The following is a 27,238-nucleotide window of genomic DNA, read 5'->3' as shown; positions in this document are numbered from 1 at the left end:
CTGTTAGCTTTCACTAATTTTTGCTACTTTCTTCAGGGCAAGATGCCAACCAAGACAGCCAAGAACTCAACAGATAAAATCACTTGGCAGGATCATAAAGTTATATGATACTAAAACTAAGATTACTGCCCAACCATACCAACCCTAAGGTCTGAAGAACCTGAGGAACCAAGTTATCATGTTGATACAGACAATAAATTATAAATAAGCTGAGTGGGGAATCTCCCCACCACAACATCATCATTTAAAAAACCCAAGCAACAGGATTATTTCAAGAACTATTTTATTTACTCACACGAGCAATACAGTAGTCCTTGGGGTTTTCCTTTTCGAGACCATACTTCTCCAGTGCTTCAATAACTGCAAAGTCTGCTGTATCTGTGGTAGATAGCAGGATTGTCTTGTATGGTATATTTGGTTTCAAACTGTCTGCATAAATCCTCAATGTACCACCTGAAAAATACATAATTTGTAACTTAAATTAAAAATATAATGAAATGTAAGTCACACAACCTAAGCACTTGAATTGATTTTCAGTATCCACTAAAACAGCAAAAAGAAGGAACTTCGGTATTTTATGTATTTATACTTCAAAAGCCCCTGAAGTGTCCCCAGGAAGACTAATGGAAGTCAGCACACATTCTGTAAGTTCCACCCATCCAATGAATATTATTGATTTATTCTAAATTACCACCTGAATCTGGTCTGCCATCAGAGCTCCGGAACTCTTGCATTCTCTTTTCTAGCTTTTGCTGTCTCCGTCGTTTCATTACCACCTCTGGATTAGATATTGTTCGTGTGAAACTGGTCTCAGGCATATCTTTGTAGACCTCTGCTGCAAGGCGAGAATTCTCACTGCCAATAGTAATTTAAGGCAATAATGAAATAGCTTATTTATTTCAGCAATTTTTATACCGCCTAACACTATAGTCTAAGACAGGCTGAATCCTTATAACCTTACTGTACAATAAATAATAATAAAAAATTCCTTCCAGTAGCACCTTAGAGACCAACTAAGTTTGTCATTGGCATGAGCTTTCATATGCATGCACACTTCTTCAGATCCACTGAAACATTAAATATTATTCAGTTAACTCTAACATACTTAAAATGACTGCTGAAATAAAAAGGTCTTTACTAGGAGCTGCAAGTTCAACAAAAAGGGGAAAGTGGTTTCTCTAATCTCAGCTAGGAGGGAGTTCCACAGAGTTGGTCCTACAACACTGAATTCACACTCCTCATGGATACAAGCCATGGGGGACCACTAACAGTGACCCCCTTGAGACATCAGTGACTGGCCAGTGATATAGGGAGTCAGGTACTCCTTAAAGCTTCCCAGATCCAAGCTGTTAAATCATGTAAATTAAAACAAGAGCCTTGAAACTGACCTAGCAGCATATAGTCAGTCTGAACCAAGAGTCTAGCTAGTTTGTTTCCACAAACTGGTGCTTCCAGAAGATGCCTGTAAGTTGCCCTACAGAGTGCACTTCAATAATTGAGCCTTGAGGTGACCAGTACTGTACATGACTGGCTGTGGTCAGGCTTTTCTGTCCCAAAACAGCTATTGTAGGTATACCAGCTGTAGCTGGTAAAAGGTACTCCTAGTTACTAAGGCTAACTAAGCCTCCAGTAACAAAGATGGGGCAACCCTAAACAATGAACCTGCTCTTGAAGCATACAAGTGCACATCACTTAAAAGGTACATAACAAGAAACATAAAACTTACATAAAACACTACCTCCAACAATTCTATACCCTGTAGTAAACATCTACATGTTGGGGTAGAACCAAACTTAAGTATTCCATGAACCAAAGGGGTATTTCTATCCTAGGAAGGCTTTTTATCCAGCAGAGGATTGATGACATGCTTACAGTGTTAGGCATCTGTCATCTACAGAGGAAAAAAGTCTCTACTGATTATAATCAAGGAGATTTAATATTCCCAACCTCCTTCAGAAAGCTTGAGATGGATTTGCCATAGGGTCCCAAATTCCATTTTTGCCCGTGCGCGTGCACACACACAAATATACATATACTACCTCGAAAAAGGAACCTACATAGAATCATCCTTCTTTGTTGCTGTAAGTATAGGCTTTAAACAGAGGTAATAATAATAATAATAATAATAATAATAATAATAATAATATATTTTTATACCCCGCCCATCTGGCTGGGTTTCCCCAGCCACTCTGGGTGGCTTCCAACAGAAAAATAAAATAAAATAATCTATTAAACATTAAAAGCCTCCCTAAACAGAGCTGCCTTCAGATGTCTTCTAAAAATCTGGTAACTGTTTTTCTCTTTGACATCTGATGGGAGGGCGTTCCACAGGGCGGGCGCCACCACTGAGAAGGCCCTCTGTACTGGATCTCAGTGTCTGGGCAGAACGATGGGGGTGGACCGAGGCCATTTAGTAACACTAAACTACATCTCCCCATTTGGGAGAAGTCATATTTGAGCATATGAAATGCATACATTCAATGGGCAATTTACAGAACCAGATAAAGGAATTTTGTCAAAATGAAAAGAGACATTCCTGAGAATCTCAAAACTCTGTTATTCAGGCCCATTCATATGTAGGGAAACAAACATGGTTATCCTGGTGTGGTGGTCTGGTCTGGATTGGGAGTCCACACCAGTTTCTGCTGAAAATCACTTTCTCGACTGCTTTTGCTTTTACTGGTGTCTACAGTAAAAAGCACTGCCGGGATCAGGGACACATTCTGGATTGGGACCCTATGCACACTTTCCCCCAAAATAGAAGTGACCAGGTTAAGCCTGATGGTTTACCTGTGCATGTCTAATACAATGTGTGGTTTGGCCGCATGTTTTTTTTGTTTTTTTTTTAGAAAAAGCATTAATGGTCACATTAGCCTGCCAATCTGCATTTCCCTCACACATTAGCTCTGGAAGAGAGCAGTTAACTCAGTCTCTCTGATTATGTAAACTACCTTTGGATGCAATTTATAACCCTTAAGTTATGTGACAGTATTGAATGAGAACTTGTATACACCAACCCTGAAGGAAGTATAATATTCATATATTTTAAGAGACGTCTCCCCAAGTTAAAGTATTCATCTATGTACAGATTAGACATTGTACTATTTGATGCACTGATACTCACATATCATCCCCATGAAACAGCCCATCACCATCTAAAGCTTGCCGTGATGCTTCTTTATCCCGCCTCTTTTTTTCCTTCTTTTCTTTTTTTGATAAAGTTCGTTTGAAGTTCTGAATCACTCCTTCTTTTTCTTGTTTTTCAGGGCCATTGCTTTGAGCCTTCTGAAACAAACAGTGTTTAGTATCATGATCTACTGCAACTCTAACCACATTAATTTCCAAATGAAAACTTATTTCATTTTATTTGAAACATGATGCAGTCAGGCGACATATTAGCAGAGCTTTTCCACGTAGCATGGTTCTTTTACAGCCTGGCCCAAAGCAATAGGCAGAACTGATGGTGGCTCACTGTAATTTCTTTGCAATAAATTTTAAGAGTAAAATCACTTGCATAAACCAGGACCTCTGGAGTAATCTGACCAACTGGCCACCTCAGCAAGTGTCAGTTGAATATTCATTGACTGTGAGCAAAACTATGATATTTTAACTTAATTTGTTGACCATGGAAGATACCCCAGAAACATTTTGCAATCAACTGCTTAGCCTCATCAGTCAAGTCAGTAGCTAGCAGAGATGTGATCCCTGATGGCTGCCCAGCAGTGACAATAAATCAGAGCAGACTGTCTGATGACACACACTAATAGGCTGTAGGATGTGAATATAATGGAGAAGGATTATCCAAAACTCGGTCATATGTACCCACAATACATTGCCAGATTTGTTGTTGCAAGCCCAAAGGCAATTTATGAAAACTCAAATGCATTTACAATAGTGTCCAAAATATACAGTAATATTGCTTTCTTTTACCTTTGCAGAAAGTGCATCATTTTCATTCTTGAGTACAAATCTTCCTTCTCGATCATCTTTGTTCCAATTTAATTGTACAACTAAAGGTTTCTCGTCTATATCCAATCTTCTTTCTTCTTCAAAATATGAAATAAAGCACAACTAGTGATTACTTACTATTTCAAGATCAACAATTGCAGTACATTGACTGTTAACTTACTAGCCAAAGAACAAGATTTAATTCATGCTTTAATTTATTGCACTTCTGAAGCAGAAGATCATATCAGAACTTTCAAAGCAGTGGCAGCTGACATGGTACCTTCCATATGTTGTGGATATCAGCTCCCATCATTCCTATTCATTGGTCATGCTGGCTGGAGCTGATGGGAGTTGCAGTCCATAACATTTGGGGGATACCTGGTTAGCTGCCCTGTTTTAAAATCAGAGCAGAATATGAACCACTGGCAAGCTGTGCCAGTAGGCAACTCAGACAATTCTAATATTTATTCATTTCAAAGCTCCTTCCATAAGTGAAAGGAGGGGCTCCTCTATGGCTCCTATTTTTTATTTTTTTAAATGACAGTTATTAAAGCCATTTCCTCATTACCATTTCAGATTAATATTGCTCACAAAGCCAAAGCTAGAAACTGACAGGTTAGCCATTACTTCATTTTTAAAGTCATCCTTCTACTAAGAAGTAGCCCCTCAAGCTGTACTTACAAAAACATCATATTTAGTAAATATCCAATTTAAATTCAAGAACATGTAATATAACTTTTTAAAATTCTGGCTGTTCTGTTAGATTTTGAACATCTTTATAAGAAATGGGGAATGTGGATTAAAATTTTATGGTAAGAGATTACCGTATATGCTGGCGTATAAGGCGACTGGGCGTATAAGACGACCCCTTACTTTTCAAGTTAAAATATAGAATTTGGGATGTACTCCAGCCCTTTTTTGGCGGGGAGGGGAGGCTGTCTTCTCCAGCACTCAAGTCTGCAGCCGGGGAAATGGTGGTTTGTTTGTTTGCTTGCTTGCTTAGTTATTGAGAAGGGGAAAGAAGCCAGAGAGAGGAGAGATAGAGAAGCAGAGACATCGATCAAAAGGAGGGAGAGGGAGAGGGAGGCAGAGACAGCAAAAGGGGGGGAAAGAAACCATAGAGAGGATAGCGATAGAGGGGCAGAGACATCGGAGGCTCACACAGCCAGCGAAAGACGCTGAGCAGCAGTGAAAGAGAGAGCGGAGAGAGAGAGAGAGACGGAGAGATCCCTTTGCTTTGCGCTGACAAAAAGAGAAGAGGCAGCAGCTTGACACCAATGAAATACACAAAACTGTATCTCTGCGCTGATCCAGGTCACAAAGCCATGAGGGAGCCATTCTCCCTGGCGGGGAGCAGCCCCCTCCCAAGCGCGCTTCTTTGCGTTCATATGGTCACTGCATACAGTGGGGATGCGGCCGTTTTTGAGCTCCCCCCACCGTATGCGGTGACTGCAGATTCTTGGACCCGGCGTATAAGACGGGCCCCCAACTTTTGAAAAAAATTTCCTGGGTTCAAAAGCCGTCTAATACGCCAGTATATACGGTAAGATAAATTTGTAAGCCTGAAACAGTTTTTAAAACCAATAAAACAAAACAGCACTTGACCATGCTGACTCTCAATTCAGCTTCAGTTTACCAAGGCATATCCAATCCACTACCAAATCAAAACACAAACTAGTTCATAGTCAATATTCATATTCCTAAACCAGCCAAGAATGAAATAAAATAGAGTGCCATAAACACAGTGATGATACCAAACTCCAGATATCCAGACATCAACATCTAACAGATTATTAAAAAATTAAAAACAGTGTTAACAAGATAGAAGCCCAACGCATTTTATGTCAACGTTGCTTCTTAAAAGCTGAAACAGTAGACACTTAACAGTACCAACCAGTCAAGAATAAGCAGAACCCACAGAAAAGTAGATATGCACACAAAAAACACTATTACAAGCAGTTCCAGAAAACCTAATGAAGTTCCTAACTATCAACTGGTATACAATGTTAGCATCAAATCCTGACATGCAGCCTAGAAAATTTGGTTAATTTCCAAAAGAAAAATATGCAAATGAGTAAAATACTTTAAAATAATTATTAAAGGCAGTGTCTGTATGCTATATGTGCATGCACTGCTTGGTATATTACAGCCTGAAAAAAAAATATGTCAATGGAAGAGAGCATTAAAGGAGTTTCAGAGTTTGGCTTAACATTCATTCTACTGTTGTTCAAGACAATGACTGGTTATTCTGTTCAGATGTGCAATTCTGAGCTTTCTGTAGAAACTGTTTTCCTGCATGATTATATTAAGATTACACATTGTTTCTAGCAAGCAGGGCCCTCGAGAGAAATCAGTACCCAGTACAAATGAAAGAAAGTAGTTGTGTATAATACCAACTGTCTTTAAGAGGTGAGGTACCCTGTTTCTCATATTTTAAGACATACCCATAAAATAAGCCATAGCAGGATTTTTAAGCATTCAAGGAATATAAGCCATACCCCGAAAATAAGACATAGTGATAGGCGCAGCAGCAATGCCGGCCGCAGCAGCAGAAGGAGGAAAAAAATAAGACATCCCTTGAAAATAAGCCATAGTGTGTTTTTTTGAGGAAAAAATAAATATAAGACATGTCTTATAATATGAGAAACACGGTACCACATTCTGAGCCAGCTGAAATTTACACTCCATGTTCAAAAGCATTCTATTAATTAATCCTTGAGAATACAATTAATTCATATTATCATTACTGTGTGGACTAATAGCTGGCATCAGTTAATGAAAAATCCTTCTAAACTACTGTAAACCCAGCATTGTGGACACACTTCTTTAAAAAATAATAATCTCAGAACAAGCCTTCAAGCCTTCAAAAACCAATGCAAGATCTTCCTCTTCATTAAGGCAATGGGAGACTTTTTTTCTGAGGCCAAATCTTGAGGTCTGACATTTTGAATCTGAATTTTCTTATATTGTAATTTGTGAGTGTGTGTGACTTTATGTTTTTATGTTGCAAGTTTTCAATATGTCATTTTAACCGACAATTTTGTTGTATCTAATCAATGTAACTGCCAAGGGAAACTGCCAAGCAATGTAACTGCCAAGCAGTAATTGGAAATTACTTAATCTTCTAAGCCAAATTTTACTCCCTCGCTCTCTGCAATTAATATAGATATAGTTTTAAGTTTTGAGTAGTCCCAAACTTAATACACTAACCTCCACTGACGTGCACTTCATAAAGTGAGTATTTAGGGGATGATAACATCCGCATATCCGGCCGAAATTTCTCTGCAAGTGTTTCTATTACATCCTGAGTTGTAGCAGTGCTAGACACACGGATACATTTTGTTGCAAAATTTCCAGCTGCTTTGTCTTGAAAATAAAATCTCATAACTCCATGGAATTCCAGATCCTGTAATGAAATAAAATAGAATCAATGACATTTTGTCAATTCACTTGCTTTTTCATGTAATAATTTATTTCTATACATTTATCAATTATTTTGCCTCTCCAATACACCAAGTTATTCTTACATATTCAACACATTCTATGAAAGAGAAGTGTATGAGCGGAGGAAATAGTCTCTTATGTTTACTTTTCCCACAACTAGAAATAGCAGGTAACTGCCATAGCAGATAACTCTTGTCCATACCCATACACCTATATAAACTGGAGTACTTTGATTTTAAATATGCTTAGTTCTATATCAGAAACAGTTTAAACAAATAACTCCAAGTGATCTGCATTTGAAGCTTGACTACTGCAATGTTTTAAATTTTAGCACTTTTCATGAATAGCATGTTTACTGATCCTAAAACAACATTTATCATGGTGAATGCATCACATTAAGACTCCACAATTGGATGATCTGTATCATAATAGTTCCAAATTGCGTCTTCTGCCATATATGTCAAGAATGCTTTGATGGTGTTTCCTGCTTGGCAGGGGGTTGGACTGGATGGCCCTTGTGGTCTCTTCCAACTCTATGATTCTATATCTGCCTTTACCTTGAGATTTTCATCAGAGGCTCTTTTTCTCAGGTTTCCCCACGTGACATGAGGTGACGGCAAACAGAGAAAGGGCCTTCTTGGTGATGATCCCTACTTATGGAATCCACCTCCAGCCCCCAAGGGAGACTCAACTGGAGTCTGTACTATAGAATCTCACGAATGAAATCTGAATTATTTGAAAACAATACACAAGGTGTATATAGACTTTATAGACTGGTGTTTAAACACAGTGTATTAACTGCACCACTGCTTCAGGTTTTATTACAATTGGTTAATTGTATGATGATCACCCTAAGCTTCATAAACCATGAGTAAGTACAGAAAGGAGAAACAATTTCAGGCAAATGCAGCTGGGTTATTTTTTATATTTTCAAAATTATGTATCCTAAAATATTTAAAATGTCCAGCAAAAAAATTGTAGTTATGAAAATAAATCCCTGCATTATTCAGCAATGCTGGAAACTTCTTACATGCTTTAGTACAATAGCAGTCCATCTTAGTTAACATTCTGGGTTGTTCTCTCACACACTCTGACTGCTACTGGCAACATCCCTTCACTTCTAGTATATTTCAGGTGGTTCTTTCTAGCTCATATCTTAAAGGAACATTACCCTCACAAAGCAGTCTATCGTCTTCAGACAGCCAAGGTACATGCTCTACAATAGCTGCATTCTTAAATTAATGCACTATGCATTTATCAACTTGGGGTGATGTAACAACGGTGACCCTACATGGACAAATAAAGGCTTGCTGGAGTTCACCCAATTCTTGTAACCTCCCAGTTTGATTACTATAATGTGTGGGTCTGCCTCTGAAAACAGTCCAGAATCTCTTCAGTTGGTCCAAATTAAGGTGGCCAGATTATTTGAGCATGATCAATATCATCCCATTACACCAGTGCTTCATCATCTGCACTGGGTCCCAGTCCACTTCTGGGCTCAATTCAAAGTGCTAGCTTTAACCTTTAGAGCCCTAAATTCAAGACAAGTTATTAAAGTAGTTGCCATGTGAAATTCTAGGGCACGGGTGTCAAACACAAGGCCCGGGGGCCTAATCCGGCCCGCCAGACCTCGTCATGTGGCCCGCGTAGCCGACAACGACAATAGCCGCTGACAGTAGTTCTGGAGCCTGCGATTGGCCGAGGGTCAAAACCGGGGGTGGGGCTGCAGGCGGAGGCCGGGGCGCTGGAGCCGCGCTGACGGCCTTGGCCAGGGAATTTCAATTTTGAATGAGGCTGAGGGAGGCGGTGGAACAGCGGCCAGACGGGGAAGTGAGATGCAGGAGGAGGAGGAGGAGGAAGCCCGCCGAGGAGGTAGGAAAGCCCTACAGGTGCCACCGGCAAAGTTGGTGCCGGGACAGAGCAGTGCTGGATTTTTTTTTTGGCGGGCTTTGCTGTTGTCTCTGAGAGCGAGTGAGGCGGCAATGGGGAGCCGCCGCCCGCCGCTTCCCTTCCTCTCCTCGGCTGCATCCGGGAGGTGGGCGAGCGAGCGGGCGAAAGGGACGCGGAGTGAGCCTGAGGGGGAAGTAGGCGAAGCGCAACAGCCGCTCTCTTGATGGAGCCGGGTTTCCCTTCCCTCTTCCCCCGTTTCTCCTCATAGACACTCGGGAGGGTGCCTGGCTTTTGCTCTGCCCCCCACCCCCGAGCCGCCCTTTGGCTTCTCAGTTCCGGCGGAGCTGCTCCCCGGGGGGCGGCCGGGAGGGAGGCGACGACGACGGCACGGGTTCCTGCTCTTCCCGCTCTGCCGCCTCCTCCTCTCAGCCCCTCGTGATGTAGGGCTCCAGATGGAGTCGCCTCGAGGTTTGAGTAGGTGGGAGGGGAATTTTTTTTGGGGGGGGGTTTCAAGCCTCCTCTGCCTGCAGTCCCTGTAGGGAGAGGCGGCGGCGAAGACGACAACAGCGCGGGTGGGCGGAAGAGCAGCTCTGAGGCGAAGATGCACGTCTGCTGGGGCTGCCGCCGCCTTCCTCCTCGGGAAATCCGCTGCCCTCCCTCAGCGCGAGCGGAAGGGACTCTGGCGCTGAGGAAGGAGGATGCAAAAGCAAAGCAGGGAGTTGGCGTTGCACTGCATGTTCCTGCCCCTCTCCAAAGCATGGGGTGGGTTGCAGCGTGTGGCATCCAGCCTAGCGGGGTTTGGGTGTGCGCAGGGCGGGAGAGGGAAGCCCTCTTTCCATCTGCAGGTTTTTAATCCCAGCAGTGGCTTTCTCCTTCCTGCCGAAGGTTTAGTTGCGCCCCCCCCCCCGGAAGCCGTCGATCCCCACCTTTTGTTCAAATTTCCCTCGTTTACATCCCCTCCCACACACGCGCCACGACGCAGGAATGTGATCCGCGTGGGGGCGGGAATGAGCTTACATTATTACAAAAAACAGTAATAATTGAATGCAGTGACAATAATTTATGATAATAAAGAGTGGACACATAGTCCTACAGACGCAACTGGCCCTTTGAGGGTGACCAAACTGCTGATGCGGCCCCCGATGAATTTGAGTTTGACACCCCTGTTCTAGGGAATTATCTGATAAAGGGAATGCGAGATAGTTCATATACATGCACAACATACGACTTTCATTGTTTCACAGGAATGTTTATTGTAACTAAGATAATGATATCCTACTTAAATCCACAAGCATCTTGTGAACATCCAAACACTAAGCAACAATAACGTACTAAAAGCCATGACAGGAATCTCTAGGTCTTACTTGCTAGGGTACACTGGAAACCTCCACAGTGCAAAACTAATGCATAAGTGCTAACTCAGCAGCTCAGAAACAAGACATGCACTCACATATATGCCCCCTTCCACTGAGGAGTAGTTCCCTAGCCAGGGGAAGGAGCACAGAAGAGGGGAAGGGGCAGAAATCCTCCTAAGACTTGTGAAACCTGGAGAGTCAAAGTGAGAACTAACTAAAAAAATAAATATGGGAGCCACTCATAAATTGTATGTAAAAAACAGACTGGTTAGCCCTGCAAAAACAATAATCAAGAAATGAACCTTCCTATCTACTCATCTGATTTTCTCACTCCATAACCTACCCCATTTGCTCACCACATACCCCACATACTTCCAGGAGTAAAAAGAGAAATCATCATTTATACTGTGCTGCTTTACAGTGCAGTACTAACAGCAATCCCTCCCACTAGCCCTCACCACCCCATTCAAGTTAGGAATTCCAACATTTTTTCATGGGCCAGAGAGAAAAGGAGGTGGCATGTGAGCAGCTCTTCAGAAACGAAGCACATACTTTCTCTTGATCTCTCTCCCTGCAGTTCACTAAACCAAATTCAGATACGCAAATGCAGGAAGACTCATTGGCTCTATGCCCTAGTCTTCATCTACTTTCTAAAAGGCAAGAATAGATCTAGGCACATAAGACTCTCAGGGGAGAGCATTCCACAACAGAAAAGGTGTGGCAAAAGCTGAACATTTATAATTTATAACTCACATTTCCTCTCTGAATAGAGATGCCCAAAACAGCTAAAACAATACACCAACAACATAGCAATGATATTTCATTTTTAAAAACTGCCACCACAACAAAACATCCCAGAACTGAACACAAGAGAGCCAGAGGTTTTCCCTCTGGAAAACAACTATGAAGTTTACGGCATGTTATATATAACATTAAAGAAAACATGTTAAAGATGCAATATAGGTGGTATCTAACCCCATCAAAGCTCTCAAAGATGTACAAAAACATAGCAAACAACTGTTGGAAATGTGGGGAAAGCAATGGAGACATGTATCATATGTGGTGGACATGTAGGAAGATTTAGAGAATTCTGGTGCCTTGTTTATGATGAGCTGAAAAAAAATCTATGGGTTAACCTTTCTATAAAAGCCTGAGGCTTTTCTGCTAAGCATTCTCGGCAATGATATTCCAAAAAATTTGAGCATTACAGGAATATGTAGAAATGGCACAGCTGACTAATAGCTTGAGAGGCAACACAAGACAAGTATTTGTACAAAAAAGGGATAAATAAGAAATATTTACAAAATTATAACAGTGGTATAACATCTACCGGTATGGCAGCATTTGATTGACCCTTATATAGTGAAACATATGAGAAATAAGTCAAAAGGCACTAACTGTTGTAAGACTGTATTAGAAGGAATATAAAGAATAACTCCCCCTTCATGGATCAATGCCTTGTCGTGGTGAAGGCTAGAGAGTTCCAGAAAAACATCTTCTGCTTCATTGACTATGCAAAAGCCATTGACTGTGTCGACCACAGCAAACTATGGCAAGTTCTTAAAGAAATTGGAGTACCTGATCACCTCATCTGTCTCCTGAAAAATCTCTATGTGGGACAAGAAGCTACACTTAAAACTGGATATGGAACAACTGATTGGTTCAAAATTGGGAAAGGAGTACGACAAGGTTGTATATTTTCTCCCTGCTTATTTAACTTATATGCAGAATTCATCATGTGAAAGGCTGGACTAGAAGAATCCCAAACCGGAATTAAGATTGCCGAAAGAAATATCAACAACCTCAGACATGCAGATGACACAACCTTGATGGCAGAAAGTGAGGAGGAATTAAAGAACCTTTTAATGAGGGTGAAAAGGGAGAGCACAAAATATGGTCTGAAGCTCAACATCAAAAAAACCAAGATCATGGCCACTGGTCCCATCACCTCCTGGCAAATAGAAGGGGAAGAAATGGAGGCAGTAAGAGATTTTACTTTCTTGGGCTCCTGCAGTCCCGAAATTAAAAGACGCCTGCTTCTTGGGAGAAAAGCAATGACAAACCTAGACAGCATCTTAAAAAGCAGAGACATCACCTTGCCGACAAAGGTCCGTATAGTTAAAGCTATGGTTTTCCCAGTAGTGATGTATGGAAGTGAGAGCTGGACCATAAAGAAGGCTGATCGCCAAAGAATTGATGCTTTTGAATTATGGTGCTGGAGGAGACTCTTGAGAGTCCCATGGACTGCAAGCAGATCAAACCTATCCATTCTGAAGGAAATCAGCTCTGAGTGCTCACTGGAAGGACAGATCGTGAAGCTGAGGCTCCAATACTTTGGCCACCTCATGAGAAGAGAAGACTCCCTGGAAAAGACCCTGATGTTGGGAAAGATTGAGGGCACAAGGAGAAGGGGACGACAGAGGATGAGATGGTTGGACAGTGTTCTCGAAGCTACGAACATGAGTTTGACCAAACTGTGGGAGGCAGTGGAAGACAGGAGTGCCTGGCGTGCTATAGTCGATGGGGTCACAAAGAGTCGGACACGACTAAACAACTAAACAACAACAACAACAACAACAACAAAGAATAACTCAATAATGATAGGTATATTCATGACTAGAATAAGGCTATACACCAGGAAATGATAGGAAGTTCAACTACACCTTTTTTGTTTAGTTTTTTTCTTTCTTTAATTCATGCTAACAAATAGATAAGACAACAAAAGATAGTAAAAATACAAATCAGTTTAATTTATGTAAGTAAACAGAATACTAATTATACACTATATGGTTTTTGCCTACACAGATTATATACAGTATATGCTTACTCAAGAAGGTGTACAATACATATGTATATATACAGTGGAACCTCGGTTTACGCCTACTTCTGTTTACGAAAACCTCCGTTTACGAACGCCGCGGACCCGGAAGTGTTTACATCCGGGTTCCGCGGCGTCAGATGCACAGTCGCAATCTGTGCACGTGCAAAAGCATGCCTTCGGCAATCGAATGCCTCGGCGAGCGAATACCTCCGCGGAACAGATTGCATTCACAAACCGAGGTACTATATATATTATACGAGATATGCTGTATGAAATGTGTCATATGATATAAGAGATTGTTAATAAAGGCAAAAGAAGAAAGAACACAAGAGAGCCAGACTATAAAACCCCCTAAAACCACAAAAGTCAAAAGCTTTTTATAAAAGAACTTTCTAGTTGACTGAACACCAGCAAAGGAGATAACCTAACCTCCTGTGTCAAGGAGTTCCACAAAAATTATGGTTCTATTTTCTTCATTGGCATTAGGAATTGTCTGAAGCACTGTTATAAAGTTTTATGTTTATACAGTCGTACCTCGGGTTACGAACCGCTCGGGTTGCGAACAGTTCGGGTTACGAACTCCGCACCCCGGAAGTGTTTTCGGCGCGTGTGTGTTCCGCGCATGCGCAAAAATGGCGCTCAGTTTGCAACCTTTTTGGGTTACGAACTGCAACCTGGAACGGATCGAGTTCGTAACCCGAGGTACGACTGTATATACAATGCAGAGTTATGAGCAAAGGTTCTAATTTGAATGTCTTAAGAACTACCCAAAATGCCTGTTGTTTCAACAGCTAAGTTGCATGCACACACACAAAGAACTTCTGCATACGTATTGTAAAGGCTACTTGGGCCCTCTGCAGAAAGATCCCCCTGTGGAATCTCTGTCAATGAAGGCTGAGTACCCAATGTTGGGAAGAAGGAGCTCTCGTCAAAAAATTTTCCAGTCCTAAATACAATGCTTTATCATAAAATTGTATGACAACCATTAATTGACATGCAAAGGGAAAGGGTGTTGTTGTTGTTTAGTCATTTAGTCGTGTCCGACTCTTCGTGATCCCATGGACCAGAGCACGCCAGGCACTCCTATCTTCCACTGCCTCCTACAGCTTGGTCAAACTCATGTTCGTAGCTTCAAAAGGGTACAGGAGGCTAAACCTGAAGTGGTCACCAAGGACAGCAATTTAAAAAAATGATGCCTGTTTCTATTTAGACAGCACTATTCTGAATTCTATTTTTTGGTAATGCTACAGTGCAATGAAAAGTTGGAAACTGGCTTTTTAGATTGGGTAGATAGACATAATGAAGAGCCATGGTAGATCATAAAAAGACTCTCTTCTCTACCGTGTTTCCCCCTTTTTAATACGTAGTCAAAAAGTAAGCCATGGCAGGGTTTTTAATCATTTGAGAAATGTAAGACATACCCCGAAAATAAGCCATACTTCCGCGATGTGCGGAGCAAGACCACTGAGCGCCCCAACCAGCTAGCGGGACCCAGCATGCTGGCTGCAACAGGAGGAGGAAGCCTGCTGGGTCGGGTCAGTGCCCGGAAGCGGTGGCTGCTGCTGCAGCGCCGATAAAGCGTGCAGCAGTGCCGCACGGAGCACCGAGGGCACAAGCCAGCAGGACCCAGCTCCTGCAATGCCGGCGATGGCAGGAGGAGGAAGCCTGCCAGGTCGGGTTGGCGCTCGGAAGTGGCGGCGGCTGCAGCGCTGACAAAGTGCGAAGCAGCGCTGCACACTCTGTGTGTGTGTGTGTGCGTCCGTCTCTTTCTCTGTGTGTGCGTGCGCGTCTCTCTCTCTCCCCGTGCGTCTTTCTCTCTCTCTCCCCCTGTGTGCGCGTCTGTCTCTCTCTGTATGTTTGTGATCGCGTCTCTCTCCCCCCCCCTCCCCGACAGAGAAAAGGTGCCGCGCAGGTTCCTCTTTGGCTCATCATTCAGCTGCCCTGGCCTCCTTGCCGAGAGCTGACGCCGCTCCTCTCCCCCTCCTTCCCGCACGGAGCACCAAGGGCACGAGCGTCAGGAGGAAAGAGAGAGGGGCTCGTTGCTTGCGGAGGGAAAAGTGTGGGCTCGTTGCAGGTTTACCTCACAGCTGAGGGGGCAGCAGGGGCCAAGCACCTTCCCACCCCTCCCCAGAGCCCAGCCCGCAGGCTGTTCCCCTCAGGAAATGCGGCTCTTCCCGTCCCCGAGGAGAGCCGCCGGCCCTGGAGCGCCTCTCTGCCGCCCGAGGCTCTCGAAAGGCCGCCTCAGAAGCAGGCAGCTCCCTTACGCCATCTCCGTATCCCGCCGGCGGGGTTACTCAACCCGTTTGGCAGGACTGCCCCCGCCCCCGCCTCTTTGCAGAGTTTGTGCAGCTTGTGCGGCTCTGCCTAACTTCTTGCGCGGCAGGCAGGCGGGCGTCCTCCCATCGGCGCGGCGAGCTTTGCAGAATCGGGTGCTGCAACTCGGAAGCCGGCCAGGCGAAGCTTAGCTGCCAATCAAAAGGACAGGGGTGTACGCAAGACGTTCTCCTTAGTTGCTTGGACCAGTTTGGTGATGGTGATAATGATGCCCTTTGTTGAATCGGTAGAATTGTAGAGTTAGAAGGGACCCTCGGGGGTCATCTAGTCCAACCCCCTACAATGCAAAAATCTCAGCTAGGTCATACATGGCAGGTGGCCATTCAGCCTCTGCTTAAAAGCCTCCAAGGAAGGAGAGCCCTTGACTCAGGATGGGTAGGAGGGGAAAGGGAGAGAATAGAAGAGGCAGAAAACGGAAAGGACCATAACAAAGTGGCAGAGCACCCTGTGCTCTGTATGCATAAGGATCCCAGGTTTAACCCCCAGGTACCCCCAAGTTTGAAATCCTGGAGAGCTGCTGCCAGCCTGGTTGACAGCAATAATGGTAGAGGACACACGTAGCATTAAAAAATCCCAGTTTCAATTGCTGCAATTGCTTGCTATGTATTATGTATTGTATTTAAATAATCTCCTTATTTTCTTGTTTCATTTAATGGATGTTATGTACATCATGTTGTGCATTATGTTACAGTATTATGTTGTAAAACCTGGATAGCTCAGTTGGCTAGAGTGTGGTGCTGATAATGCGCGTGGAAGAGAGCGCTGAGCATCCTGAGCCAGTGGGACCCAGTTGTACCGGCACTTTAAAAAAAAGAAAGAAAAAAAGACACCCCCTGAAAATAAGCCACCGTGTGTTTTTTTGAGGGAAAAAAGTTATAAGACGGTGTCTTAAAAAAGGGGAAACACGGTAATACCCTTTTGCTCTCGGCGACCAACCAAATGCACATGGGAAGCTCAAAAGCAGAACACGAAGGCAACATTCCTCTCCCACTTGTTCCTAGTAGTCACTGTTAGCTTTATCTTCAATAAAGTTGTCTAATCTCCCATTAAACACAGACAAACAAAATGACTTAACACTGTGATAGCTGGGCTGTACAAGGACCCCTAAAATGCAAAGAATGCATCTCAGGTAGAGTGAGGGGTTAATCACAACACATTCATCCGCTTTACAGTGTCACACATTTAAAACTTCATTGAGTCTGTTACCTCCCATTTCCAACCCCATTATTTAGGATAAGGATTGTGTTCCAGTGCACTCACCACTACCAGAATTACTACCAGTCACCACCACCAAGCAGAGTCAAACAGGACACAAACAGAACTGAGCCAAGCCCTAACTTCACAGGTCCCATTTAGAGTGCAGAGTCCCTTCTCCACCTTCTCCAGATTTGTAGCTCCCATATAACATTAGACTCTGTTCAACACAAATTTCAAGATGAGTGCTCACAATATTGTTGGCAATTCAGCTACAACAAATAATTGGCACATTGATATAGTCTATAATTGATATAGACTTAAGACAAGAATGAATTGTCAGCAGGTCTACCATTTCCTTATGACAGGATACACTAGCCCTCACATTCAGCCTTATATAAAAACTACCTTTTAACTAGAGAAATAGCCTACAGTTTTCCTGGGCTACTTTATCTTCTTGTTGTCTCTAACCCTTCTTCAGAACTTGGGTTAACTATATCTCATTTTATCCCTGGACCAGCTTCCCCCCCCCCCTACTAAATGCTAGCATCTAGAAGGTGATGTTTCTGTTTTCTTCTTGCTATCAAACAATAACATATATTAATATTATGCCCAACAGAACACAAGAGTAACAATTACAAAATATATGCTACTGAAAATGTAACAAAAGCAAGGGGGGAAAGCAAAGAGCTGTGGAATCTTACAAAAGCATTTCTTATAATTACAGGACACAACATGGGAAACTCCATGAAAATGTCCCGGAATCACAGAATCATGTGCGAGAACTTGCATTTCTTCCCATTAATCAAGCTGAAAGCAAAGACATGTTCAGCTACATTACTTTATAACATTAGATTTAAAAATTGGACACACATAAAATTCTTAATATTAAATGCCGAAAGTCTAATGTATGTACAGATTTAGTTACAGCTAAAAGGCTAACAGCAATAAGAGAAATAATAAAATATTTGAAAATGAATTTCAAGAGAAAGCGACAATAGTCTGCAGAGAGACAAAAAAGTATTGTTGAGAAATAGTGCCAATGAAATATTCCACAAACCAATAATATATTCAGTGCTTTGGTTGTTTTAAAAACCCTACAAATGTGTTAAAGATCACAAGAATCTAAGCTTATCCATTTTTGCTTTGAACACATATTCCTGCCATCTGATTACAAAAAAGAGCAAGAAAGAAACAGCTTGACTTGACAGTAAGGGATCCCAGAGAGGAGACTGCAGCTGTTGCATTCCTACACCTCCTGCACTGCTGCGAGCTAAGCCATGGTTTGGCCAAGCATGTTATCCAAACCCAGGTTTGTGCTTTGTCTTCTCCAAACCATGAGCTGCAAACCGCAAAACAAATCTCGGTTACAGTTTGTGGTTTTTCTAGAGCAGGGTTTCCGAAACTTGAGTCTGCAGCTGTTTTTGAATTACAATTCCCATCATCCATGACCACTGGCCATGCTAGCTATGGATGATTTGAGTTGTAGTCCAAAAACAGCTGGAGACCAAAGTTGGGGAAACCCTGGTCAAGAGGAAGAGAAACAAGAGCCCACCGTGCCCAACTGTCTTTTGATCCACCTTTCTTTATGTCATGTTGGTTACACAAGACACTGCACTCATACCCTGAGCATTGATCCCAGAGGGAATGACAACAGGATTGTGCTTGTAAACCCCATGAAATCAAAGTCAACTTCTTATGCACGCTGATTATTTGACAGAGCTTGAACAAATCAACACACCTTTGTATATTTATATTCATGCTTACTATACTGCTTTGTTTGCTTATTATTTGCAGGCTACAACATGTTCCATTTGTATTGCGGCGTGCAAAAAACAAGCAAACCACCACAATACAACTTTAAAATATCACTGCTGTAATGGTATTTTGGAGTTCATAGTTAGCTATTTAATCTTGTTATATTTAATTTTTATTTTATGTTAGCCTGAAAAATATTTAAACTGAAAGGCAGCAAGTTTTAAATAAATAAAACTAAAAAGAAAGGCAATCAAGTATATTACTGTACAAAGAGAATTACATACATAAAGCACCCTGAGCACTTCATTGCTTAGACAGTAATTCAGTTGTACAACCTAACAAACTTGTCATAATTTGCATGGATATGATTTTTAATGTTCTAATGAACCAAAATCAGATTTTCTGAAAGAAACACTTGTTCGTGACTATGGCTAGCACGTTGGGATTCACCTAATTAAGTCACATTTAATTAATACCACCATGGCATGTTTAACGGAAGGTGTTTTTGCCCAAATATTGACCATCTCCCCCTTTCTCCTGTTGTGATATATCCCATCCTATTTAGGGGTTCAGGAAGGGATAAGGGGGTGAAAAAGCCACCTTCTCTCAACACCCTTTCACCAACACTTCTCTGAATAAATATTACAGTATGTGTATCCTGTGTATGACAAGAAAACTTGTGTGGCAACTCTGGTCAGCTCTGGTACATACTCAGAAGGAAATGCTGTCACTTGCTTCAGATGAATCAGCACGTTGCCTTAAATAAAATTTGAATGAACAGCATTCTACCATACCACATTCCACAGGCAGAAATACCAGGACATATCAGTAATAATGCAGGTCATCTTAAATATGTTTCATCCATTCTAATAATATGCAGTGCAAGAATTTCAATCTCATTTTCAGATCACTAGGTCAGGGTATTCTGACTGAAAGCCAAAGGCCAAATCTGCCTGTAATTGCTAAAGCGGGGAGAGCCTCCCTACCTTTCCCTTTACCTGCCACTTCTTGATGGGCAATCACACAAGCCTCTCTTACACCTGTTTCCACTCCAGACCAGAAATAGCATCGTTTTGAAGCTTGCAACAGATTTATTTCTTCAGCCTTGAATTGAAGTCTATTGTTCTATAACATGTCTGCAATTCCATGGAGTAGCAATACAACTATCTGCTGAATGTAACAGGTTATTCAACCATTAATTCAAGTGCAGAGGTATACAAAGGCAGGCCACAAAACCACAGAATGCTCATAAGGATTATGAAAGTTTACTTACTATTGGACACATACAAGATTAATTCTTGGCTGAGACATTCTTTCTAACCTACTGAAGCCCAGGATTTTTTTTAAAAAAAAACTTCAACTACTGCACATTTAAAGTTGCATCCTGTTCATATGAATGACCTGTTCATATAATGTCCCATAGGAGTGCACGTGTTGTCCCACAGAGTTTGTTCTGTCTCCCATACTTTTTAACATCTACCGTGTTTCTCCAAAAATTAGACACCGTCTTATATTTATTTTTCCTCAAAAAAACCCACGGTGGCTTATTTTCAGGGGATGTCTTATTTTATGTTTATTAAGTATGGTACAGTTTAACCTACAAGGTTAAACTGCCCATCACTATGGCTTATTTTTGGGGTATGGCCTATTTTGGGGGGTATGGCTTATTTTCAGGGTATGGCTTATTTTCGGAGAAACACGGTATATGAAGCCACCAGGAGGGGGTTATCAGAGAACCTGGAGTGATGTGTTGTCAGTACAATGGTGACACTCAACTCTTTCTCTGGGGTTTGAAGGAACAGCCTGATCTAGATAATGTTGCATTCCCCTAAATAAGCAGGTGTGTAGCATGTGGATACTGAATGAGCCATATTTGTCAATGTCAACACTGCTTCAGTGGCCAATAAGCACTCTCCCAATGCTACTCTCTAGACTTGCCCCTACAGAGAAGATCACAACCACTATAGTACAGTGTCTCAAATAGCAATTTCAGAGAGTGGGTCCGGGAGGATGCAATGGTGAACGGTATCAAAAGCCACAGAAAAATCAAGAACAGTAACATTCCCCATGTCCCACCTCAATCAAGAAATTAGGGCAACAAAAGCTGATTCAGTCACATATCCAGGCCTGAACCAAGAATAGGAAGGATAGATTACAGGAATATATTCTATGAGGGGCTGCCCTTGAAAATGGTACAGAGGTTACAAAAGAGAAAACCAATGAATCAAAAAGTAGCAAACATTAAACTTTCAATCTCAAGGATCAGGGAGAGTTTATTTGAGCACAAAATGCTTTACTGTTAAGAAATCTTAAAATTATCATAATGAAAACCAGTTAACACCATCTCCATACATCAGTCTCTCAATTCTTTAGATCTCTAGTGCCAGTGTGGTGTAGTGGTTAAGAGCGGTAGACTCGTAATCTGGGGAATCGGGTTCGCGTCTCCGCTCCTCCACATGCAGCTGCTGGGTTACCTTGGTCTAGTCACACTTCTCTGAAGTCTCTCAGCCCCACTCACCCCACAGAGTGTCTGTTGTGGGGGAGGAGGGGAAAGAAGATTGTTAGCCACTTTGAGACTCCTTCAGGTAGTGATAAAGTGGGATATCAAATCCAAACTCTTCTTCTTCTTCTCTACAGCATCACAGCATACCAGTCTCAAAGTTATTACTTCATTACACGGTTTCCTACCCCACCTTCAGTTACACAGGCCAAACCAGAAACTATTTTTCACAACACCTCTCTGGGTCCTATGAGTCATCACCTTACTTCCTTTTATAACACAATCAAAACAGCTGCTCAGATTTAAAACAGATAACACTCAATGGACCTATGTTTTCCTTCAGATCAGTGACCACAGTAGCCACCTTTTATAAGGAATTTGCTAAGCCAGTTTATTGTGGCAAAATAAAATGCAAACTTTGAAATTATCAACCCAAATGAGAAGCTAACTATTAAGTTATTCAGGACAAAACTGCTTTCTCAAAAGTTTTTCTTCTTTCATAAATATTCAACAAAAATATTAAGGTAACAGCTATGACGCATTTTGCCACAAGAAAATATTCATGCATAACAACGGGTCTGGGATACCATTTTGAGTCTAAGGGCTAGATCAGGCATCCCCAAACTTCGGCCCTCCAGATGTTTTGGACTACAATTCCCATCATCCCTGACCACTGGTCCTGTTAGCTAGGGATCATGGGAGTTGTAGGCCAAAACATCTGGAGGACCGCAGTTTGGGGATGCCTGGGCTAGATCCAGAACTGTCCAACCCTTCCTGTCCCAGCAACACTCTTGAAGACCACTCCCCCACCCTGCAAAAAGACAAAAAAGGATTGAAAAAGCTAAAACACATTTTTAGTCTAATTGCTGGGAAAGCAGTTTCCATTCAAAGTAAACTGTTTCTCCCAGTACTGTTCTTTGAAGCTGCCCCACACTTATCCTTTCTACCTCTAATAGAGAGAGAGAGAGAAAAATCTAGCCTACTGTACAAAGATTTAAAAAACGGTTATTTGTTGATTCACCCATTTTTGCTTCTGGCAAAACCAGCACCTGTGGCACGTGGCCCCGAGAAGTTTGCCCCTGAGCTGAAACAAGCTCCCTACCCCTGCAGTAAGATCATTTACTCATTGAAAATGTCAATAAGACTATACTGTGACTAACCCATATTTATAATTTGAGAAATCAACATACTCCAGAACTCAGGTAGCTGGATGCCATAAAATAGGAGTAAAAGATTACCAGGGGGCACGGTGTCAGCAGATGACCCTAATGAGATCCAAGAAGACATATATTGATCTTATTTAATACAGGTACTTTTGATGATGTGCAGCCCCTGGTGCCACTAGAAAGTTCACAACACATCCTTGAATAAATCACCTTTGCTTGATCCTGAAGTCAGATATTTCCTCCATTGTTTATTCTTTTACATACATAGAAAACTGTCTTACTCGAAGTGTTTGACAGGAGGACCATTGATTTTTGTTTATAAATTTGAAATTTAACATGTTTATATTAGACTGAATTGTGAAAGCTTTTTCTAACTGACATAATAAACTAATAAAAAACCCAATGTATATTCTTCAAGATGATTTTTCACAGTGCTGAAGTATGAGGGATCCTTTTGTCTTGTTCACATTGATGTTACTTGTGTTCTAAGGTCTAGTGTCAGGACAGGCTATGATATAAATACAATATACAGCCAGGATTTCAATCACTATGTAGAGATGCTAAAGGTATGTTCCAAGAATCAAGCATAATGTTTCCATTCCTAAAGCTTAGCAATCACCATATCTAGTGAAATATTTAAGGTTGGGTAAACATTTTTTTTAATCTGCTGATACCTGTCTTTTCCTAAGTTATCTCAACTAAAATTTTGAACAAAATTATGGCACGGAAGGTTTATTCTGATAGATAAACTCAGTGAAGAGTACCTTAAAATGTATGCACACTGGTCAAATGATTCTGATACAGTTCCAGAAATCTCCACACTGAAAGCTGTAAACAAAAAAATGCAATAGTTCCTTTCTTTCTAACCCCCCCAAAATTACTATTCTAACCACCAACTCTAGCCTTGTAGGTTCAGAAAACTTAAAACATATGTTAGTTTTCATAATTACCAATTCACTTAAAAATAAGCATCAGTTAGCATCAATCCATAAATACAGTGGTACCTCGGGTTACGAACTTAATTCGTTCTGGAGGTCTGTTCTTAACCTGAAACCGTTCTTAACCTGAGGCCCGCTTTCGCTAATGGGGCTTCCCACTGCTGCCACACGATTTTCGTTCCTGGGGCAAAGTTTGCAACCCGGAGCAACTACTTCCGGGTTAGCGGAGTTTGTAACCCGAAGTGTTTGTAACCCAAAGCGTTTGTAACCTGAGATACCACTGTACTTTCAAAGTGTGATCCTTTCAATGAATGATTACTAAAAATCAGTCGGGACACAATCCTATGACCCTTTGTGGCTGCCACAGAATATTGCAGGTCTACCTGTCCACAGGGAGAGAGGGAGGTCCACCTCCAGAGGCCTCCTCAAGATTAAAAGGGCACGTCACGAGTAGATCTAGGGAGGCTTTAGACCTGAGGGCTCCTATTCACTTGACATAGGAGGAAAAATATGCCAGCCCTGGAGATGGTGTCCTCATTTTCTCTTCAGCCACTCTCCCTCACCATCCACCCAGCAAATATAAGTCAGATTTGTCAGTTGCTTGGCCACAGGTTTCCCCTCCCCCACTCCATTAGGATTGTTCTGCCCAAAAATTTCAGGAGTGTCAGGTAATTGTATAAGTTTCTGCTTGCCAGTAACAATAGGTATCTGAATCACACATTATCCCTGTATGCAGCGTTTAATCAGTTAGATTAGCCTAGTTTAAAAAACAGCAACATCTGATTGATATGCAGGGGTGTCCCAATGTATAAACATCTGCTGCCTATTTTAAAAAGCTGTTATTAGACTTGCATATAAACACTATGAATGACAAGCATCATCTTAAAAGAGGCATTCACCCCTGTGGTGACTGCTACAATATTGCATGCACAATCTGAAAATACAGAGGAACTATAGTTTCATTCATATTCACATTTAAAATGATTACTTGATTAACATTGCAATCTTGCATAGATGTATCCTACACAGACATTTCATAGAATAAATCCCACCGAACTCAGTAGAACTTGCTTACTTATTTTAATTCATACAAAGGTCACAACATAAAAAAACAAAATGAGAGCACAAAATACATTAACACAAAAAACCCAATATCCAACCCCCATCATGTTTAAAAGGCAAAAGTACCACCCCATAACTGAGTGATATAAGGAATACAGACACAACAGTCCCATTTTCTGCTTTTGCCTCTTTCTATTGTGTCATTGTATAGGCTCCTTGGCCAAAGAGATGGGCACAAGGCTGTTCTCACTAAAACTAATAAGTTTTTGGAGAAACAGGTTGATCCCTGCAGCCCTCTGACCTGGTTGTCAATATTGGTTTGCTCTTTACTAGCAGTAGCACAAGCTCATAATAGTGCTGCTACACATTATGCCCCAAGATAACATTTCAAGCATACCCACATCAAAAATGTAATGTTACACAATGGTGAAAATTCTATAGACCCCATTCTCACAATCAGATAGCACTACCAGCATTCTCTTCTTGACTGGTCATGCGCATTTTCCCAAAAGAATAAATGAGAGTAAGGGAAAGGCAGGCTATCATGATAGGCTATGGCACATAGAGGAAGTATTCATATCATAAGAACACAAGAGTCTTGCTGGATCAGACCAAAGGCCCCTATTGTCTAGTATCCTGTTCTCATAGTGGCCAACATGCCCATAAGAAGCACACAAGCAAGACCTGAGCACAACAGCATTCTCCCAGAAGACATCTTTATTCAATTATATACTATTTGCTTATATCGGGCTCCACAACCTTTTTGGGTCTTGGAACACATCACTACATGTCCAGATCTGATTCACTTTATGACATTACCACACTCCCAAACTATCCCTGATTGCCTGGGATCACTCAGGGGTAGAAAAAAGACTGGCCAAAGAAAAAAAAGGTACCAGTACTAAAGTAGAAGCAGGGCAGGAGAGGTTGCAAACTGTAGCAAGATATGACACTCGTTGGAGTTCAAGGAATTCTACTTATTTTGCCTCTCATGTTTTCTGAGGGCAAAACCCCTGCTCATTCTGAATTTGGATTGTCATTTTTCTGCTCCTGACTTACACAGATCCACACACTTCATTTTCCAGTCAAGGAATAACTCTCACAAGAAAGTCCATGACTGAATGTATGAAAAGATAGCATAAAAAGCAAAGCAAAATTTGGGCCCTTATGAACTATATATTACAGAAGTGATTCCCATAAAAGCAATCTGGGTACATTATCTAGTCATTATTGTGAGTCAAATGTACTTCCTAGTAGCATCAGCTGTGAATTTACTAAGAGGCATTAGGGAAGCCACTTTCTGTCTCAGCCCATCTGCAATATACAGATAATTATGCCTTTCAGACTGTTGTAAGAATTATTGAGGTAGCATTTGTAAAACACTTTGAAAACTTGAAGAGCACTGCCCCGGATTGCACATCACAGTTAATAGTTTACAGTGATGACATCTAAGAATATTCTTTCACTCCTTCTTACTAGTATACAGAGAAAACAGGCCATGATTCCCTGGCTTCATGCCATGTCTATACCTGGGATCATGATTTATTTCATGCCAACAAACTGCAAACAGTACGCCAATAACAAACCTTGGCTACATATCATTGTTTCTTGTGAGTGAATTCCTGTTTCGGACACAACACAAATCCAGGGATTATGGTTTGCTTCCTCCAGTACTTGGGGGTAGGGGGAAAGGGGAAAATGTAAATTGACCTCTTAGGTGCAATCAAAGTAAACAATTCACCATTCATCTTAGTGCGGCATGCAGTATGAATCACTAAATTGTTACTACTTCTGTTTATAGCTTAGTTGTTTCTGTAAAATAATTCAGCACTGAACATAATTGTGGAGTCTTTTCTGAAACACCTTTCCAACACCTATCTGGGATATTTCAGCTAAACTATGCTTTCACAACATGCCCATTTTCACAACTTATGCCCAATTAACTGGTTGAAATACATTGAAATACATGTTTGCCCTTAGCAGACCAGCAATTATACCACCCCCATGACATATAAAAGTGTAGTAGAGCATAAATAAAATAGAGCTGTGGGGAAGGAGGTAGAGGGGATACACAATGAGCAGTCCAGTTACCACAGTGATGGAGACACGCCTGCACCACAGACAGACAGGAGGAGATGGTGGAACCACTGTGAGGAAGTGCAAAGCTTGTGTGTAAATGGCAGCCTTACTGGACACACTAATCCAAGAAACATTTCTGTATTGCCAAAGCAAAGCTTTTCTAAAATAGTTCAAACATGCACAAAGGGACTCAGGTTCACCAGAACTCATCTCATGGCACACCCAACAACCACAACAAAGTTCTGCCTGCACCTGGAATTGTGTTTGTTTGTGTGTGTGTGTGTGTGTGTGTGTGTGTGTGTTCATTAAAACATGGAAGGTTGATAAAAAAGGCATTATATTGCATTAAATATGAAGCTTAAAACAAGCTCCATAATAATAAATAATGAAATTAGACTAAGAAGCCATCAGAGGAACATGTAGGTCTAGTGCTCCAATCAGAAGCATAGATATTTTAGCATTATGTGTAGTAAGATAAGCATCAAAATAAGTCTACAAATGACTGAGCCCTGGCCAATTTGACAGGTCATTTTTCTAGTTGTACCAGTCCCATTATCTAAAACAGATTTGAACAGGAAGATCACAATAGATTTGAATAGCTGATCTAAGACAACTGGATCTTCAAGCTCCTATGTTGGCAGCTATCAACAATCGTGACAGCACAACTCTAACCTGTCATAAAATGAGGAGAGCCAAATGATCAGGTATAAAAAGAATTCTATTAACAAGCCACTTCCAACTATATTAGT

General features: G+C 41.5%; 1 protein-coding gene across 43 annotated transcripts in view; it reads right to left on the bottom strand.

Moving 5' to 3' along the window:
* The window catches only part of AFDN (afadin, adherens junction formation factor), a 91,817-nt gene that overhangs the window by 61,745 nt on the left and 2,834 nt on the right, over positions 1-27,238 (bottom strand). For 29 of the 43 annotated variants that reach the window (XM_088666349.1, XM_088666373.1, XM_088666380.1 and 26 more), the window contains exons 2-6: positions 7,159-7,354; positions 3,931-4,046; positions 3,125-3,285; positions 695-855; positions 296-453 (exon numbers count right to left, since the gene is read on the bottom strand). In XM_088666349.1, the coding sequence (XP_088522475.1) occupies positions 296-453; positions 695-855; positions 3,125-3,285; positions 3,931-4,046; positions 7,159-7,354 (792 nt within the window). The remainder of the gene's footprint in view (positions 1-295; positions 454-694; positions 856-3,124; positions 3,286-3,930; positions 4,047-7,158; positions 7,355-27,238) is intronic. The other 14 variants (XM_088666351.1, XM_035108552.3, XM_035108553.3 and 11 more) reach the window with 3 other exon arrangements.

The sequence above is a fragment of the Zootoca vivipara genome, chromosome 3, assembly GCF_965207765.1.
Source record: "Zootoca vivipara chromosome 3, rZooViv2.hap1.1, whole genome shotgun sequence".
Lineage (NCBI taxonomy): Eukaryota > Metazoa > Chordata > Lepidosauria > Squamata > Lacertidae > Zootoca > Zootoca vivipara.
The sequence above is the reverse complement of the archived record's forward strand: the minus strand, read 5'-3'. Positions and strand labels throughout refer to the sequence as shown.